General features: G+C 39.9%; 1 protein-coding gene and 1 long non-coding RNA gene across 3 annotated transcripts in view; both read right to left on the bottom strand.

Annotated features, from left to right (window-relative positions):
- The window catches only part of CDH2 (cadherin 2), a 394,092-nt gene that overhangs the window by 204,364 nt on the left and 172,718 nt on the right, over positions 1-17,010 (bottom strand). For both annotated transcript variants that reach the window (XM_081563143.1, XM_081563142.1), the window contains one exon: positions 12,235-12,346. Coding sequence is in view for 1 of the 2 variants with exons in the window: in XM_081563142.1 (XP_081419268.1) it covers positions 12,235-12,346 (112 nt within the window). In the remaining variant the exon portion in view is untranslated. The remainder of the gene's footprint in view (positions 1-12,234; positions 12,347-17,010) is intronic.
- On the bottom strand, positions 4,592-9,509 carry LOC145534852 (uncharacterized). Its single transcript, XR_014075021.1, has 2 exons — positions 8,891-9,509; positions 4,592-7,343 (listed from the first exon to the last, which is right to left on the bottom strand). It is a non-coding gene; the product is annotated as an uncharacterized LOC145534852 (long non-coding RNA).

Genomic DNA, 17,010 nt, shown 5'->3' with positions numbered 1-17,010 from the left:
CTATCGCGTGCTTCCCCTCAGACAGAAATGCCCTTGGTTAGACCACGACATGAGCCAGCGAATGAAGGGGCCAGGGCAAAAGAAATTTCAACCCTAGGAATCAGAACTTATGGGCTATTTTCTGTGAAGAAGTTTGTTTTTTTTTTTTTTTCTACCAGATAAGTGAAGAGCCTTGTTCTCCATGTATTAGCACTTTTTAGAACTTAATAGTCTCCTCATCTGAGCATCTGGTAAAATGAATATTGAGATGTTCAAAAACTAACAAGAATATAATGATAGTGGACACAGATATGTTCCAAGTGTTAACATGAACAAAGGTTTCATCAACATCTATTTTAGAAGTCGATCCAACTCTGTTCCAAAGACAGAAAGTAGGCTTCTACTTTCTAAAAAAGGCACTAGAGAAGAGGCGAGGCACAACCTCCAAAATATAACACCTCTAAACATCCATCTGATCTATGTTTCTGTCATGTAAATACACACTAAGCACCAACTGTGGAAGTCAGGCAGAGACTACCTTTATTGAAGTCACCTGGAGTCCACCTGTAAAATCCTGAACGTCTGAAAACTGATCATATTGTTTTTTAAAAAAAGAAAGAAACAGAACTTTGGCAGAGTAGTCTCCTGTACTTTTTAACACAGACACGAGGAACAAAAGTTACACTTGAAAGAAGAAGAGCATATGAAGAGTGCAGAGCCATGTAACAGTCAACCTAGAAGGTAGTGCGATTAAAATCTGAGGAATTCGTAGGTTACAGGGACACTTCCTCACAGACTGGGAACCTTACGGGGAGGAGAAACCACCTCCCTCACAAAGACTGTCTGGCCACTGAGTGAGGCCCAGAGGAGGCGTGGCCTGGTGCAAAGACACCCGTCTTCAAAAGTGGCTGGCCATCTCGATTCTACTCTTGAAACAACAGGGTATGATGGTGATTCCATTTGAGGGAAAAAAGCCTAAAAGACATATTTCCCCCCCAAATTACAGCAAACTAAAGCATCCGCAGAAGGGACCGCACTGTAGAAAGAAAAAGAGTCCACACGGAAGAAAGAACAATAATAGAATGAGGTGTCAGTGATGCTGCCCTAACAAGTGAGCAAACCCTCACCAGAGTGCTCTACAAAAGATTCAACGGGGAATACTTAAAACAAGCAAACTTGAGAATCCTGAGAGACAGTGTTCAAAACACAGAGTTACCAAAGTCCAAACAACACTAATAAACAAACAAACAAAAAAAACCGTGTTCACATCTGCAAATGCAATATAAGGTTCATTTCTGTTCTATCAATTTAGGGGATAGCCATCTACTCAGATCGAAGTCCTCAAGATGAGGACTTATGAAAACAACTACAGAAGTGCTTTAATAAGATATATGCCTTCTCAAAAATGGATGATTTCTATTTTCTGTTAAAATGAATGAAATTCACTTTTCAGCAGGAATGTCAAACAGTAATAATTGGGGTGATCTAAATCCCCTGTTGGAGAAGGCAATGGCAACCCACTCCAGTACTCTTGCCTGGAAAATCCCATGGACAGAGGAGCCTGGTAGGCTGCAGTCCACGGGGTTGCGAAGAGTCGGACATGACTGAGCGACTTCACTTTCACTTTTCCCTTTCATGCATTGGAGAAGGAAATGGCAACCCACTCCAGCGTTCTTGCCTGGGGAATCCCAGGGACGGCGGAGCCTGGTGGGCTGCTGTCTATGGGGTTGCACAGAGTCAGACACGACTGAAGCGACTTAGCAGCAAATCCCCTGTTATTTATACCTACACATGTCTGCAATGGATCACAATAAACTGTGGGAAATTCTGAAAGAGATGGAAATACCAGACAACCTGACCTGCCTCTTGAGAAATCTGTATGCAGACAAGGAAGCAACAGTTAGAACTGGACATGGAACAACAGACTGGTTCCAAATAGGAAAAGGAGTGCGTCAAGGCTATATATTGTCACCCTGCTTATTTAACTTATATGCAGAGTACATCATGAGAAATGCTGGGCTGGAGGAAGCACAAGCTGGAATCAAGATTGCCGGGAGAAATAATAACCTCAGATATACAGATGACGCCATCCTTATGGCAGAAAGTGAAGAAGAACTAAGGAGTTTCTTGATGAAAATGAAAGAGGAGAATGAAAAAGTTGGCTTAAAGCTCAACATTCAGAAAACTAAGATCATGGCATCCGGTCCCATCACTTCATGGCAAATTGATGGGCAAACAGTGGAAATGGTGAGAGACTTTATTTTTGGGGGCTCCAAAATCACTGCAGATGGTGACTGCAGCCATGAAATTATAAGATGCTTACTCCTTGTAAGGAAAGCTATGACCAAGCTAGACAGCATATTAAAAAGCAGAGACATTACTTTGCCAACAAAGGTCCATCTCGTCAAGGCTATGGTTTTTCCAGTAGTCATGTATGGATGTGAGAGTTGGACTATAAAGAAAGCTGAGTGCCGAAGAATTGATGCTTTTGAACTGTGGTGTTGGAGAAGACTTTTGAGAGTTCCTTGGACTGCAAGGAGATCCAAACAGTCCATCATAAAGGAAATCAGTCCTGAATGTTCATTGGAAGAACTCATGTGGAAGTTGAAACTCCAATACTTTGGCCACCTGATGCAAAGAGCTGACTCATTTGAAAAGACCCTGATGCTGGGGAAGACTGAAGGCAGGAGGAGAAGGGGACGACAGAGGATGAGATGGTTGGATGGCATCACTGACTCAATGGAGATGAGTCTGAGTAACCTCTGGGAGTTGGTGATGGACAGGGAGGCCTGGGGTGCTGCGGTCCATGGGGTCGCAAAGAGTCGGACATGACTGAGCGACTGAACTGAACTGAACTGAATGTCTACAATGGATCTTTTCTCCATTGCCTGACATGGAGAAATCCTATTTTAAGAAAACCATAGACCATGAATTGAAATAAAATCTTAACATTGTCTCAAAGTTGCTGTAGGCTGAAACTCATCAACTACTTTTTGATCATTTAAAAATTTAAAGAATGTGTGTGTGTGTGTGTATCTGTGTATCTACACATTTGTGTGTATTGTTTATTCCACTGATTTGGCAGCTATTGTCACCTACAACTTATAGATGTTGTCATATGCCCCTCTGTTCAAATAAGGATTTATAACAAATACTGGCATTGATTCTTGGGGCTTCTATGTGTCTAGGTTGGCAGTTGGGGTCTCCAGATGGTGTTGATGTTAGGGCCTTTTTTTTTTTTGCAAAAAAAAAAAATCTACTTACAGGTCTAACGTGTGAGTTCAAAAATCATTTTTTAAAGTGCAAGATGGTAAACAGTTCATCTGAAAAACACCCACGAGCTTTTGTTAACCACAGTCTTATTAATAAGAGCCAACAGGATGACGGAGTGGTGCACAACCACTGCAGCATCTGAGTCAAAGGCAAGAAGGATGGCGTGACGGCACAGGCAGGACTCAGAGGGTGTGCGTCCAGTTGTGGAGGGAAGCTCACTTTCCTCTGGTTGAAAGGGAAGGATGAACCAGAATGTCCAATCCCCACTGAAGAAACGGTCTGCTGTGTAGCTGCAGCAGAGATTTCAGGAGCCAAGATGCTGCTGCTCAAGTATTTGAAGGATCTCTCAAGGTAAGTTTCCACTGCAAGGAGTTTGCCCGTCTTGCTAACCAGCATTGCCCTGTTCCTTGAAAAAGACCCGGCATGTGACGAACAACCAAGAATACTTGTCAAACGAAAAATGATGAAATGAATGACCTCAGAGGAAAAGAAAACGCACTCGCTGCTCTGTGCGGTGCCAAATGACGAAACAGGCACCAGAGCGGGTAAAGATTTTAGGAACATATGTTTCAGTTCAACTTTTCCAGAAATCGCTTTTTAACAGCGAGAGCTCTTTGGTGATGGAGCAGACTCTGTAAAGGAATGATCGCTTCCTCCTGGGGGGAGGGGACGAGCACTGGTACTCTCGCAGAAACTGGATAACCATCTGTCAAGGATGCTCCAGCAATGAAAACCCTGTTTACATCATTGAACGCACAAGGGTTTCATTTTTATCCTAGCTGCCATTTCTGAAGAGCAAACCTTCTGCTGACATAAAATCATCAAGCTGAAAGGAAGGATTTTTAAAACCCTTTCAGGAGTGACTCAACAAAAAGTGAGAGAGTGGTTCCCAAATGTAGGTATATAAGAACATCTGTGCGGCTCGTCTTAAGGACAGATTTCTAAGTCCCACATGATCTCATTTCTTTAGTCCACTCCAGGATATCGTCCTAGTAATCGTCTCCTCTCTTCTGCACCATCACTTTTCCCCTCCCTACTGGAGTCTTTGCCATAAACATGCAACCATGTTGCGTGGGATGTTACTCCCCCATCCTTAAAAATCATCCTCATTTTTATTTTAAATTTTTAATTGGAGAATAATTGCTCCACAACATTGTTTTGGTTTCTGCCATACATCAACACGAATCTGCCATAGGTATACATATGACCCCTCCCTCTTAAGCCTCCCTCCCAACTCCTACCCCATCCCACCACTCTAGGTAGTCACAGAGCACCTGATTTGAGCTCCCTGGGTCACACAGTAAATTTCCACTGGCTATCTATTTAATTTTTTAATTAATTTATTTTTTAATTGAAGGATAACTGCTTTACAGAATTTTGATGGCTTCTATCAAGTTAGCTATCTATTTTATATATGGTAATTTATATGTTTTCATGTTTCTCTTTCAATTTGTCCCAACCTCTCCTTCCCCCACTGTGCCCACAAGTCTGTTCTCCATTTGTGTCCTACCAAAAAAAACCCAAAAAAACAAAACACCATCCTCGGTTGAATCTGCTTCCCTCTCAATCGCCACTCAATTTCTCTTCGTTCTTCTAAAGGAAAACTCGATCTGTGGCCAGCTTCCCGCCTACACATAACTATAGAATATACCAGAATCGAACTCACCCAGTTACCATCATGCTGTGAAATCCATGGTGAATTCTCAGTCCTCATCTGAGCTGACCCTTCAGTAGCACTGGGTACAGAGGGTCACTCCCTTCTTTGAAATACAACTTCACTTGCCTGTGAAGGTACCACATCCTACTGAGTTTTCTCCTAATTCTCTCCAGTCACTCTTTCTCAGTCTTCATCACCTCTCTGTCTTTTGTCTTCTGAATTGTATCTCTAAGATGAGAAATCACAGGGGACTTCCCTGGTGGTCCAGGGTTAAGAATCCTCCTTCCAATGCAGGGAACATGGGTTCGATTCCTGGTCAGGGAACTAAGAGCTCACATGCTGCAAGGCAACCAAGCCCAGATGCCGCAACAAAGACCTAGCACAGCCAAAACTTTTTTTAAAAAAGTAAGAAATCAAAACTGTAAAGGGATGAAAAAGCTCCTGTATAAAATTTTAACAGCCATGTATCCCAAACATTTGAGACCCTAGTCAAAAAAATATCTAAATATTTTACAGGAAATGCCCACTATCATGTTGATAAAGGCATAAAACCATCTTTGGGGTTTTTAAAAAACTTCTTTTATTGAATACAGTTGATTTACAACATTGTGTTAATTTCTACTTTACAGCAAAGTCTTCAGTTATACACATATAAATATCTATACACTCAATCATATTCTTTTCCATTATGGTTTATCACAGGATATTGAATATAGTTCCCTGTGCTATATAGTGGGACCTTGTTTACCTCCATTCCGCCTCTTAATCCTGACTTCCTCATCCCAGAGTGCTGAAAGGCTCCATATGAAACCATTTCTTTCTTTGGTCTCTTCCTCACACTTAGTGAAAATCCTCTTAATGATTTCACCCTGAGTCATGTCTGTCCTTCATACACTTAGAACTACCCACACTGCAGCCCAGACTACTCCACTAAACCCCAAACCTATACCAAAATGTCTTCATTTATCTTTGACATTCATCTCCACACACTCAAACCAACTCCCGATCATTTGCGTCATAGTGACTAACAGCCTTCCCAGGATTCAGACCAAATATCACAGAGTCATCCTTGACCCCTCTTTTCTCTCACCATCCATCCAATCCATCAAACTCTGCCAGCTCGATTGCCAAAATATATTCCGAGAATAAAGTTGGGCTTCTATCTACCACTACACACAAAAATTAACTCAAAATGAGTCAGTGACCTAAATAGAACTAAAATCATGAAATATCTTAGAAGAAAACACAGGAATAAATCTTTATGACCTTGGATTTTGCAAGCTTCTTAGATGTGACACCAAAAGCAAGAGCAACAAGAAGAAAAACAGGTAAGCTGTACATCATCAAAGTCAAAAACTTTGGTGCATAAAAGGACATTATCAAGAAAATGAAAAGACAGCCTAGAGAATGGGAGAAATATTTACAAATCATCTATCTGATAAAGATCTAGTATCCAGAACATATATAAAAAAGCTTTTAAAATGAAAACCAAACAATTAAAATACGGGCAAAGGACCTAAACAGACATTTCTTCAAAGAAGATACACAAATGTCACACAGCCTTTGCATTGGCAGTTCACTGTTATTCTGAATGTTCCTCTCCCAGTTATCTATAGCGCTTGAACCACCTGCAATATCAGTTCTTACTCAAATGTCTCCCATACAATGACACTCCCCCTGACCATCTTATTTAAACAACAAAACCACACATTCTTCCTATATCCCTTCCCTGTCTTATTTTTCTCCATAGCATCTAACATAAAGTAAATCTTATTTATTGTGTTTATTTTCTACTTTCCACCAGAGGCTTACTATTTAGTCTAAAAGGACAGACAGAAAGGGGCCCTCAGATCTTAGGAGGGCAGATTTTAAACCATTCAGTGCCTGCTTGTTAACACGTTTGCACAGGTGAAGTGTGACTTTCTTCAACACAGATATGGTTGCTACTTTGTGAGACAGCAGATCTTGGCTACTCCAAATTACTGAAAGATATAAATAACTGCAAAAGAACTTAAAACAAAGAAGTGAGCACCCAAACTGGCTTATCTTGGTTTGTGGGATTGCATTAAGAAACCTAGACCTAAAACACATCGCATCAAAAGGGATATAAAAGCATGCCAAGTATTAAATAAAGTCTAAATGGTTATGAAGAAAACAAGCATGAAATTTCTTAGTGCTTATGTTGATATTACTATATACCTAATGGCTCTTAAAAAATAACTGCCACAAGGTATTAAAAATAAAAGCTCTCCACCCCGGAGAATCTACATGGCTGTATTTCATTTGTAATTCCTAAGACCCTATCATCAATATCCAAGAGAACCATCTAGAAACTTAACGCCTTTTCTCACAATTGGAAATCAGTGGCTCAAACGATAAAGAATCTGCCTGCAATACAGAAGACCCGGGTTCAGTCCCTGGGTTGGAAGATCCCCTGGAGAAGGGAATAACAATCCACTTCATATTCTTGCCTGGAGAATCCCAGGGACAGAGGAGCCTGGTGGGCTACAGTCCATGGTGTTACAAAGAGTCAGACACAACTGAGCAACTAACACACACACATAAAGTTAGCAAAAGGCTGTATAAACAAGATGCTTCTAACCCTTCCTTTTAAATATCTTAAGATATTTACACAAAACAACAACAACAAAAAAAAGATCTGTCAAAATACAAAAGGCTAATTATAACAAAAGCCAAGGTTTCTTAACATATTAGTACAAGCCTGGGACAGAGAAGATCTGCTTAAGATATAGATGGCTCCCAAATTCAGTAATGCATATCATACATGAGCAGTCAGATTATTTTTTAAAAAAGCAGTGCAGCTGTATAGTCCTTCTAAATAATAAAAACAATTTCAATACTGTTATCTGAAGATACCATATGACAGCTTCCTCCCAGAGTGTTAATGCAGAGAGGAGCCTCAATCAGTAAGTAAACTAATCTAAATCAAATTCCATCTAGTTGAAAATAGTCATCATGGGCGGCCCAGAGTTGGTGAGTCTGAATGCATTACTGAAGAGCTTCTTGGTAATTGCAGGTTGCTATTTATGTTGACCAGAGTCGGAGGAGTTTACTTAAGTGAGATGTCTAAGCATACAGACCACCAGTGCAAAACATACAGGAAAATCACTCATAACATCCACACTAAAAACAGCCTAGGATGCTCTCTGTGATGTCTCAGCGTGGTTGTTATTTCCTAGTGTCAGATGCACTGCTGGTGACAGAATGAAAATTTATGATTTCAGTTATTTTATTTTCAAGTAATGTGCTACCACAAGAGATTCTTTCTAGTTCAGTGGAGTGTAAGTTAAATATTTGAGACTAAATATTATTTTCAAACCTAAATTTCTGCTTGTAAACAGGTATGCACAAAAAATACTCATGGTGACAATCATCAGGAGATATTTTTTAATCATAGGGGGACCCCATGGTCTGTAGCCTGCCAGGCTCCTCTGGCCATGGAATTCTTTAGCCAAGAATACTGGAGTGGGTAGCCATTCCCTTCTCCAGGGGATCTTTCCGACTCAGGGATAGAACCCAGGTCTCCTGCACTGCAGGCAGATTCCTTACTGTCTGAGCCATCAGGGAAGCCCTGCCTTAGAGTCACCAACTCCCAAATGTGTCTAATAACACAAAAGCCATGGTGCTAAGTGGGAAATAAAGACCAGTTCTAAGATAGACTTGTCACAAGACACATGCACAAGTAGGCTAGCTCTTATTCTTCCCTATGTTACTCCAGTTTTTTTTTTAATCATCATCATTAGCATCATCACTAAATTAAGTATCAGAAACCTGAGTTCTAATTCCAAATCTGTAGCTAACAATCTAAAGCACCGTATAATCATGGGAAAAGCCTATATCTCTCTGAGCTTCAATTTGCTCATCTGTAAAATGACGGAGTTGGTAAGAAATGCTCTGAAAACAGAATAGAAAAATGCAAGGTAAAAATTATGACCTAAATGTATTAAAATTGATCCTAACTTACAAAAGGCAAACCCAGAAGATACCACAGGATAAAAAAAGGAATGTTTTTCATCTTAGGGGAAGTAGGAAAATGAAAAACATTGTAAAATTCAGTGGTTATGAGGATGGAGAAAAGAACAAACATACTTTTAGCCATTAAAAGAAGAGTTCTACAAAAATGTAAAAAAAAAAAAAGTCATACTTTCCATTTCCTTTGGCCTAGGAATTTTACTTTTGAGCACAAATCCCCAAAGAAAATATCCGTAAATAAAAATCAAAGTTCTCTAAAAAAGAATCTCCATAGCAGCACAATATGTATAAGAGAAAAATTGGAAACAACCTGTAAGTGTAAAAATAGAGGCACAGTTAAGCAAAATCTGGTTTTGCTAACAAAATGGAACAGAGGCCTGGATAGCCACTTTCTTTAAATTACTGAACTCTTTTTTCAAAAGAGTGGAAATATTTGACATGATATAATAGGAAATATGAAGGTTGATCACAAAATACCTTTGCCCTCTTTATGATATTACCAAAAACTCACTGATGAAAACCAGAAGAGAAATTGGAGGCATGAAACTAGCTCACTGGGTCCATTCTTTCTATGAGATTCATTACAACAGCAGAAAATAGAAGGGGCGGGTGGAGAGAAAAGAATGCTCTTTAGACAAGAGTCCAGCTTTTCTAACATGCCTCTAACATCTTCTCTCTCCCGCTAATGCTTCATGTTTTTCAAGCACTTTCAGAAAGATTGTGACTTCACTGTTTGAAGAAGAATCAGCATTCATGGCACTTATATACTTGAAAGTTAAACTTTTGTACAAGGTTCAGTGCACCAGGAATCTACTCTACAAAACCATTCTATACCTATGTTTGGACAATGGTCCCCCTTTCCCCAAAAGTCACCAGGGGGGAATGAAAGGGAGCATCCAGGGTTAGGAGGTACGATCTCAACAGGCTTTTAGACTATAACCTTAATAAGGTAGAAACCCGTCACAAGGCAAATGCCTTGGAAAACTGTTGCATACTTCTTATGCATAATTACTTCTTTCCTTGAACACTATAAATCACAAAACCATGGCCAAAGTGATCACTCTGGTTGGCCCAGCCACAGATTACTCTCAACTTGAGAATATACATGGTAAATTTACTTAGCGCAGAACACAGAATTCATGAACATAATTATGACTTGGTATTTATTTGGGTTAAGTGCACACAGCCACCTTTGGATTATCATGTCACTAAAAACTCCAAAAAGGTATTAATAGAAACTTTTTTCTTTTTTTAAAAAAAGGAGAATTCTTCTCAGTAACGATTCTCCCAAATACACATAACTGGTGACAACACTCTTGTAGAAAGGAATGGTGATGCTTCACAAGAATCTTCATCCTTCTAAAAGAATAGTTTTTTCTATGAGTCAATACTATGAACTTTATGTTTGAAGCATTAAGATGCTGGTGTCCATTAACATATTTTATGAATGATAAAGAAAAAAAGCAATGATGTGTCAGAAGAGAAACAGCTTTATCAAATAGGCTAAAAGATCAAAATGGTAACAACTAGGTATACCAAACGAGGAGAAATTCTCCCAGAGACTGCCATGTCATACAGACTTCCCCCAGCGATCGCTAGGGCACAGAGTTAAAAGTATTCTCAATCTTTTATATTGACAACTCTAGCAAAGTCCCAAGTTTCTGGGTTTTACTAAAATGATACTGGCAGTTATGCCCAGTTTCTACTGTCACCAGCATAATCTAATAATTTAAAAACAGGCTTTCATTTTCAAAACTATTCATCATACCAGTGTATTTCACTTTAAATCAATGGCTTCCAGAGACAGACCATATGTTTATTCTTAACCAGGAAATTTCAACAAGCTTTTAGAAGAAGGAACTAGAAGAAGGAATTATCCACTTAAGAATGAATCTCAAAAGTAAAATGTAAAAATGCAAACAATTACAGTGAAATTTTTGATCTGGAGAAATTACTCTCTAGGATCATATCAAAATATTTTTCAGCATTCAAATACTATTTAAGATCACATAGGTAGGTCCTAAGATGCCACATAATAATTTACAGATTTGAAGAAGATGACAAATGTGCAGAACTCTGAGACTTGTATTAAATTTTTTAAAATATCTACACACTTTGGTTTGAATTAAACCTCTATTGCATCAACCATTAGCTACTAGATGAGATAGCAATTCAGCATTGAGACAGACTGATTTAATATTTACTCATTAAAATATCATGTGATGAGAAAGGATGTCTTAAAAATAACTTCAGAAAGATCACATATGTGTGAGCAAATCACAATCAGAATAGAAATGAAAATAAAAGGACAACTGGCAACAAGGAACTTCAGTAGCTAAGGAGCTATTTACATTTCAAAGTCCTCTGTCTATGGTATTCTTAAGTATGATCCCACAAAGGTCTGTCAGAGCGACAGAGAGCCTTCAATTAAGGCTGTGTGCTATAGGCCTGTGTCAATTAATTAGTTGAGGTTGCACAGATTTTCTGAAAGTGGTTATCTAAAACAGCCTCAGAGATATGCACGATTTGTGGGGAATTAGACTTTAAATACAACTTACTAATCAATTCTTCCTGCTTTCCCATTTCTATGACATTTTGTGTAATGATAAATAAGTCCATGAAAACATGACTAACCAAAATTTTATTTGCTTTCAATTAGAGGTAACAGAAGGAGCTTTCAATTTCGCTTTTGATTTCAACTTTTACTTAGATTTTATCTAGACTTATTGGCAAGAATCTTCATATGATATCCATCAATATAATGAATCTGATCCATATTTAGATAGGAGATGAGTCTATATTGGAAATTCACATGTATTACAACTAAATCAGCTATCCAGTAATTTCTATAAACAACGGTATAATAAAAATACAGATTTCATGCTTTTGCCTTGAGATTTTACCTGCTAAATCTGTTCATTATAATTTTGCCACATGTTAGTTTGACATGTCTTAGCAATTCTTTGATTCAAAATACTAAGTAGGTGATGGCTGTAAATAATGTTTAAAACAGCAGAATCAGATATTCGGTAAATATGATTTTTACCAGAAGTAAAATGTAGGCAGAAAATTGTAAAAATTAACTGTGTGATGGTTTCCACCATAAATGAAAAATGGAAGAGGTTTTCAGGAGATCAGGAGCCTTCTAGTTGTGTACATAAGAGATTTATGAGCTCTTCTGTAATCCTAAAATAAAGTCCCTACAGTCTCATTATAAGGACTGTGAAAAATTCATACTTGTACAGTGGAGATCATTTAGCGACTTTTTAACAGTGAACAGTATTTCAAGAGCATTGGCGCTGCATCTACAAATGTATCTTTTGAGATCGTACCATTGAGAAGGGGCTGTCCTTCCAGCACATCCCGGGACAAGACTGCACTGTAAACATCTTCAGGAAATCCAGTCTTGCATAACGCGATCTCCCCAGAAGCCTCCACGGAAGCCTGCAACACAAGGAAAAAAATGTGTGCCGTGATCGCCACCTCCTCCAACGGAGAAACATCCCACTTGGCATAAAGCCTCGCTTTTCCCACTATTTTGTACAAATAACCCCTTTGTTTTCGGAGTGGTTACAATTAGAATGTAGAGGGCAAAGGGTTAATCTTTTTGATAACTGGAGTAGAAGAAACAAATCCCACTTGTCTTAAACAGCAAAATTGAAATAATGCACATTCCAGGATCTTCCCAGGACTGAACATTTCCATTAAAATGGTCACTGTGAATGAAAAACTCTCAAGTGAAGCCGAGGGGGGAGAAAGTAGGGGTGAGGGGACAGTCAGAAAGTTTTGACCATAGATCACCATCACTAACTCAACTTTTCAAGAAAAATGTACACATTCCAGCATATTGATTTGTATATTCTCATCTAATTCTCTATGAAGTTTGTTTCAATATGTTCTTGAACTAAAAAAACAAAATTGTGATATATTTACTGCAGGGTAGAGAGTGTTTTATACCAAGTAAAACCAATCAATTGAAAGTATTTATTTCTCTAGACTCATGGACATAGAAAGAAAACAAACATGGTTACCAAAGGAGAAAGGCAGGGGAGGGATAAATTAGGAATTTGAGATTAACAGATACACACTACAACATAGAAAACAGACAAACAAGAAGGACCTACTGTAAGCACAAGGAACTATATTCAATATCTTCTAATAACCTACAATAGGCTTCCCTGGTGGCTCAGATGGTAAAGAATCTGTCTGAAATGCAGGAGACCCAGGTTCGATCTCTGGGTTGGGAAGATCCCCTGGAGAAGGGAATGGCAACCCACTCCAGCATTCTTGCCTGGAGAATCCTCATGGACAGAGAAGCCTGGCAGGCTACAGTCCAAAGGGTCACGAAGAGTTGGACCACGACTGAGCGACTATCAATTTCAATAACCTATAATGGAACAGAATTTGAAAGAGAATATATAAACTGAATCACTTTGCTGTACAGCTGAAACTAACACACCATTGTAAATCAACTATCCTTCAGTTAAAAAAGGAAAGTGTATTTTTCTCTAATTTGAGGGCAAGGACACATTAAAAATGTAAATAAAGATTAATACAATTATGTTTCCTTTTTACACTTAAAAACTAGAAAGTTGCTATCTCTTGCCATCTTCCTCCCTCTCATCACACAAACTCAGTGGGCTTAACACTCAATCATACCAAGTGCTATCCACCTACCCCTCTGAGTTAATTTCCTCACTACTTCCCTTTCTTTCCTGCTTCCTACTGACATCATCATAGGATGATTAAGCCTCGGTAGAACTCAGGCATCTTTTGCATTAATTATAAAAATCTTTGGGAGGTGGGAGAGAGGTTCAAGAGGGAGGGCACCTATATATATATCTATGGCTGATTCATGTTGATGTGTGGCAGAAGTCAACACAACACTGTAAAGCAATAATCCTTCATTTAAAAATAAATAAATTATTTAAAATAATCTTCACCTGGCCCTGATGGGAATCCAAATACAGGAGGAAGAGAGTGGATAGAAGCTGCCCAAGGGAGCAGCTTAATTTCAAAGTTAAGGAGGAGGCATAAATTTCAAAAGCTGCAGGGCCAGCCTTGTGAGCAGTCTGAACTGCAGAGAAGAACCAGAAATTGGAAGGAAGGAGAAAGGGAGACCCCAGAGATAGAGAGACCTCAAAGCAATTGTTTGAAGGAAGTCATACAGTGCAGATTCACAACTGGACTTCCTGGGTGATGCATGGGAAGTGTTGCAGACACTGAAGTTGCAAGAATCCAAACTGACCTAAAATGTAAACAGTTCTTTTCACATCTGAGAAAAACAAGAAAAAAAGGACATGGGCTTTGCTAATCTCTCAGTATCTAATCTCAAAAATGTGTTAGGAGCAACAGTGAGATATTAGATCAGACCCACCAAAGTAACAAAAATTATTAAGTCTGTTATGGGCAAGAAAAGATCGTCTCAAATCAAGGGTACAGAGCAATCAATCCCTTCACAGAGGTATCAGTGGATGCGGCTACAGTCACCACAGAAAATTCTAGTAAAGATAATAGTAGACATATCCTGCAGGTATGTGCTTGGGAAAGTCTCCCATGGGTGCCCTAGTCAACATGTGTAGGAATGTTCACTTCAGCACAGTTGTAACCGTAAGACCTAGAAACTACCTAAACGCCCATCAATAGGAGAAGTGGACCAAAAGATTTTCACTTAGTCAAGGGAAAAATAGCATTAAAATGGAAGAATTGGAGCTACATTTATTCACAAGGTTCCATCACAAAACAGATAAATACTGAGCTACTTTAACTTTCATGTAAGGTTGAGAGAGAAATGTAACTATAAATCAACCTAGGAATGATTTTATCTTTAGTAAGTTCAGAAATCTATTTATAAAACATTTCAAAATCAGATTGGTACCAAGATACACTGCAGTCTTAATCTTTACAAACCAAAAGCAAAAATCCAAAGCGTGATTGATGACAGTTTTTATATATAAGGTTTAAATTCAAAAGGTAATGTAATACATACATAGTAAGAATATAAAAATATACAAGGTACTGATAAGCACCAAATTTAGGAGAGTGGCTACCCCAAGGAAGCGAGTGAGGAAAAGCACCAGAAAGAATCCTACAGGCAGTTTTGATTTTATTTGTCGTAATTCACTTCTTTCCAACAGAATCTAAAGCAAACAGGGTAAAATGTGAAGGTGTGCATAGGCACAGAATGATATGTATGTATCGTCTCCTATATACCCTGCCTGCTCTGCGTATTTCAAAATGAGAAAGAGGTAATATCTAGGGCTCTCAAATCAGTAAGAACTTGGGCTTTCAACAGCCATCAAGTTTGGGACACTGGGTGATATTTTGCTGTTTGCCAGCTGCAGATATCCAGCCATTCATCCTGGGCCTGACACAGAGTAAGCACTACTAGTTAGCTTTTCTTTAGCTAACTAAAATAAAGAGAAGTCCCAAGTTTACTGTGGCAATTGGACCAATGTGTTGTAAACCTGTGTTCCAGTGATAGGTTAGAGGCCAGGGGCCTCTTGATCTCCAGTCCTCTTGCTACAGAGGTGGGGACAGGGCAGGGATCCAACCCCAGGAGGTGGATGAGAGCAGAGGGGAGAGCAGGACAGAAGCAGACAAAGGTCACACTCCATCCTGGGGGGTGGGGTCAGGGCAGCATGCGGTTTTCTAGGTGAGCTCTCAGAGGTCAGTGGAATCTACAGACTAATGGAGGTCTGTCAGTCATCTCATATTTAACTCCACTCCTAGTGTCTTATTTTTCAATGGACCTGCCCTGAGTGCGTGCGTGTTCAGTCCCTCGGTCATGTCCGACTCTCTGCGACCCCATGAACTGCAGCCCTCCAGGCTCCTCTGTCCACGGGATTTTCCAGGCAAGAATACTGGAGTGGGTTGCCATTTCCTCCTCCAGGAGATCTTCCCGACCCAGGGACTGAACCTGAATCTCCTATTTCTCCTGCATTGGCAGGCAGATTCTTTACCACTGAGCCACTTGGGAAGCCCTCTGCCCTAAGTGAGTCCTAAGTTGCTACAGTGTGTCTGACTCTGTGCAACCCTATGGACTGTAGCCTGGCAGGTTCCTCTGTCAGAGGGATTCTCCAGACAAGAATATTGGAGTGGGATGCTATTGCCTTTTCAGGGGATCTTCCTGACCCAGGGATCAAATCCTCGTCTCTTGCCTCTCCTGCATTGGCAGGCGGGTTCTTTACCAGCTGAGCCAGCACCAGGCTTCTGGAAAGGGCCAGAGAGTAAATATTTGAGGCTTTTCGGGCTACAGAGTCTCTATGGCTCTGCTGCCATAGTGCAAAAGTAGGTAAAAGAATAAATGTGGCTCTGATCATCCAAATAAAACTTCACTCATGGACACTGATATTGAAATTTCATGTAATTCTCAAGTGTCAAAAAGTAGTATTCTCTTCATGATTTTTTAAAAAGCATTTTAAAACTTGAAGATTCTTGGCCCCAAATCCGGCATCGAGATTGAAGTTTGTGGATCCCTAGACCAGAAAGCTAAGTTCTATAAAACATGGCCATTTCCCTTAGTTCTCACAGTAGCCCCCTGAGGGGAGTGAGAAGAGCTGCAGTTTACAAATGAGCAAAGAGATGCTCACTCAAAGGTGAATACCCAGGCTCTCACCTCCAGGAAGAGGAAGAGGCAAGAGTCTAACCCTGGAGTCTTGCCAAGTAGGACAAATAATTACAATTCTCTGCAGAAACATACACTGCGTGTCCACTTGCCAGAAACAGATAGAAACATTGCCCTGCCCTTAAGAAGTTCAAGGCTTCAAGTGAGAGCAAAGGAGAGATGATTGCAATAGAAAGCGGCAAGTCAGAGGTAGCAGGATGCAGAGGGGGGTGAAGAGAGCCCAGGGCAGGGATCTGGGGCCTCCACAGATCCCAGGGGGAGCCAGGCAAGGGGATGGGGTACGGGGAAACCATCCCAGGCGGTCACTGCTCGAGCCAGAACGAGGCAGCAAGAAACAGCACACTGCCTGGGGAATTACAATGAGTTCTGTGTCACTGGAGTCTAAGAAGCAAGGCAGGGAGTCAAAAGTTGAGGCTGGTGAGTTAGACGAGGTTAGATCATAGATGGCTGCGGGCTTGGGGTTATTCTCTTGGCTGGGGAG

This window comes from Giraffa tippelskirchi, chromosome 14 (genome assembly GCF_054371585.1).
Source record: "Giraffa tippelskirchi isolate mGirTip1 chromosome 14, T2T-mGirTip1v1.2.pri, whole genome shotgun sequence".
Taxonomy (NCBI): Eukaryota; Metazoa; Chordata; class Mammalia; order Artiodactyla; family Giraffidae; genus Giraffa; species Giraffa tippelskirchi.
The sequence above is the reverse complement of the archived record's forward strand: the minus strand, read 5'-3'. Positions and strand labels throughout refer to the sequence as shown.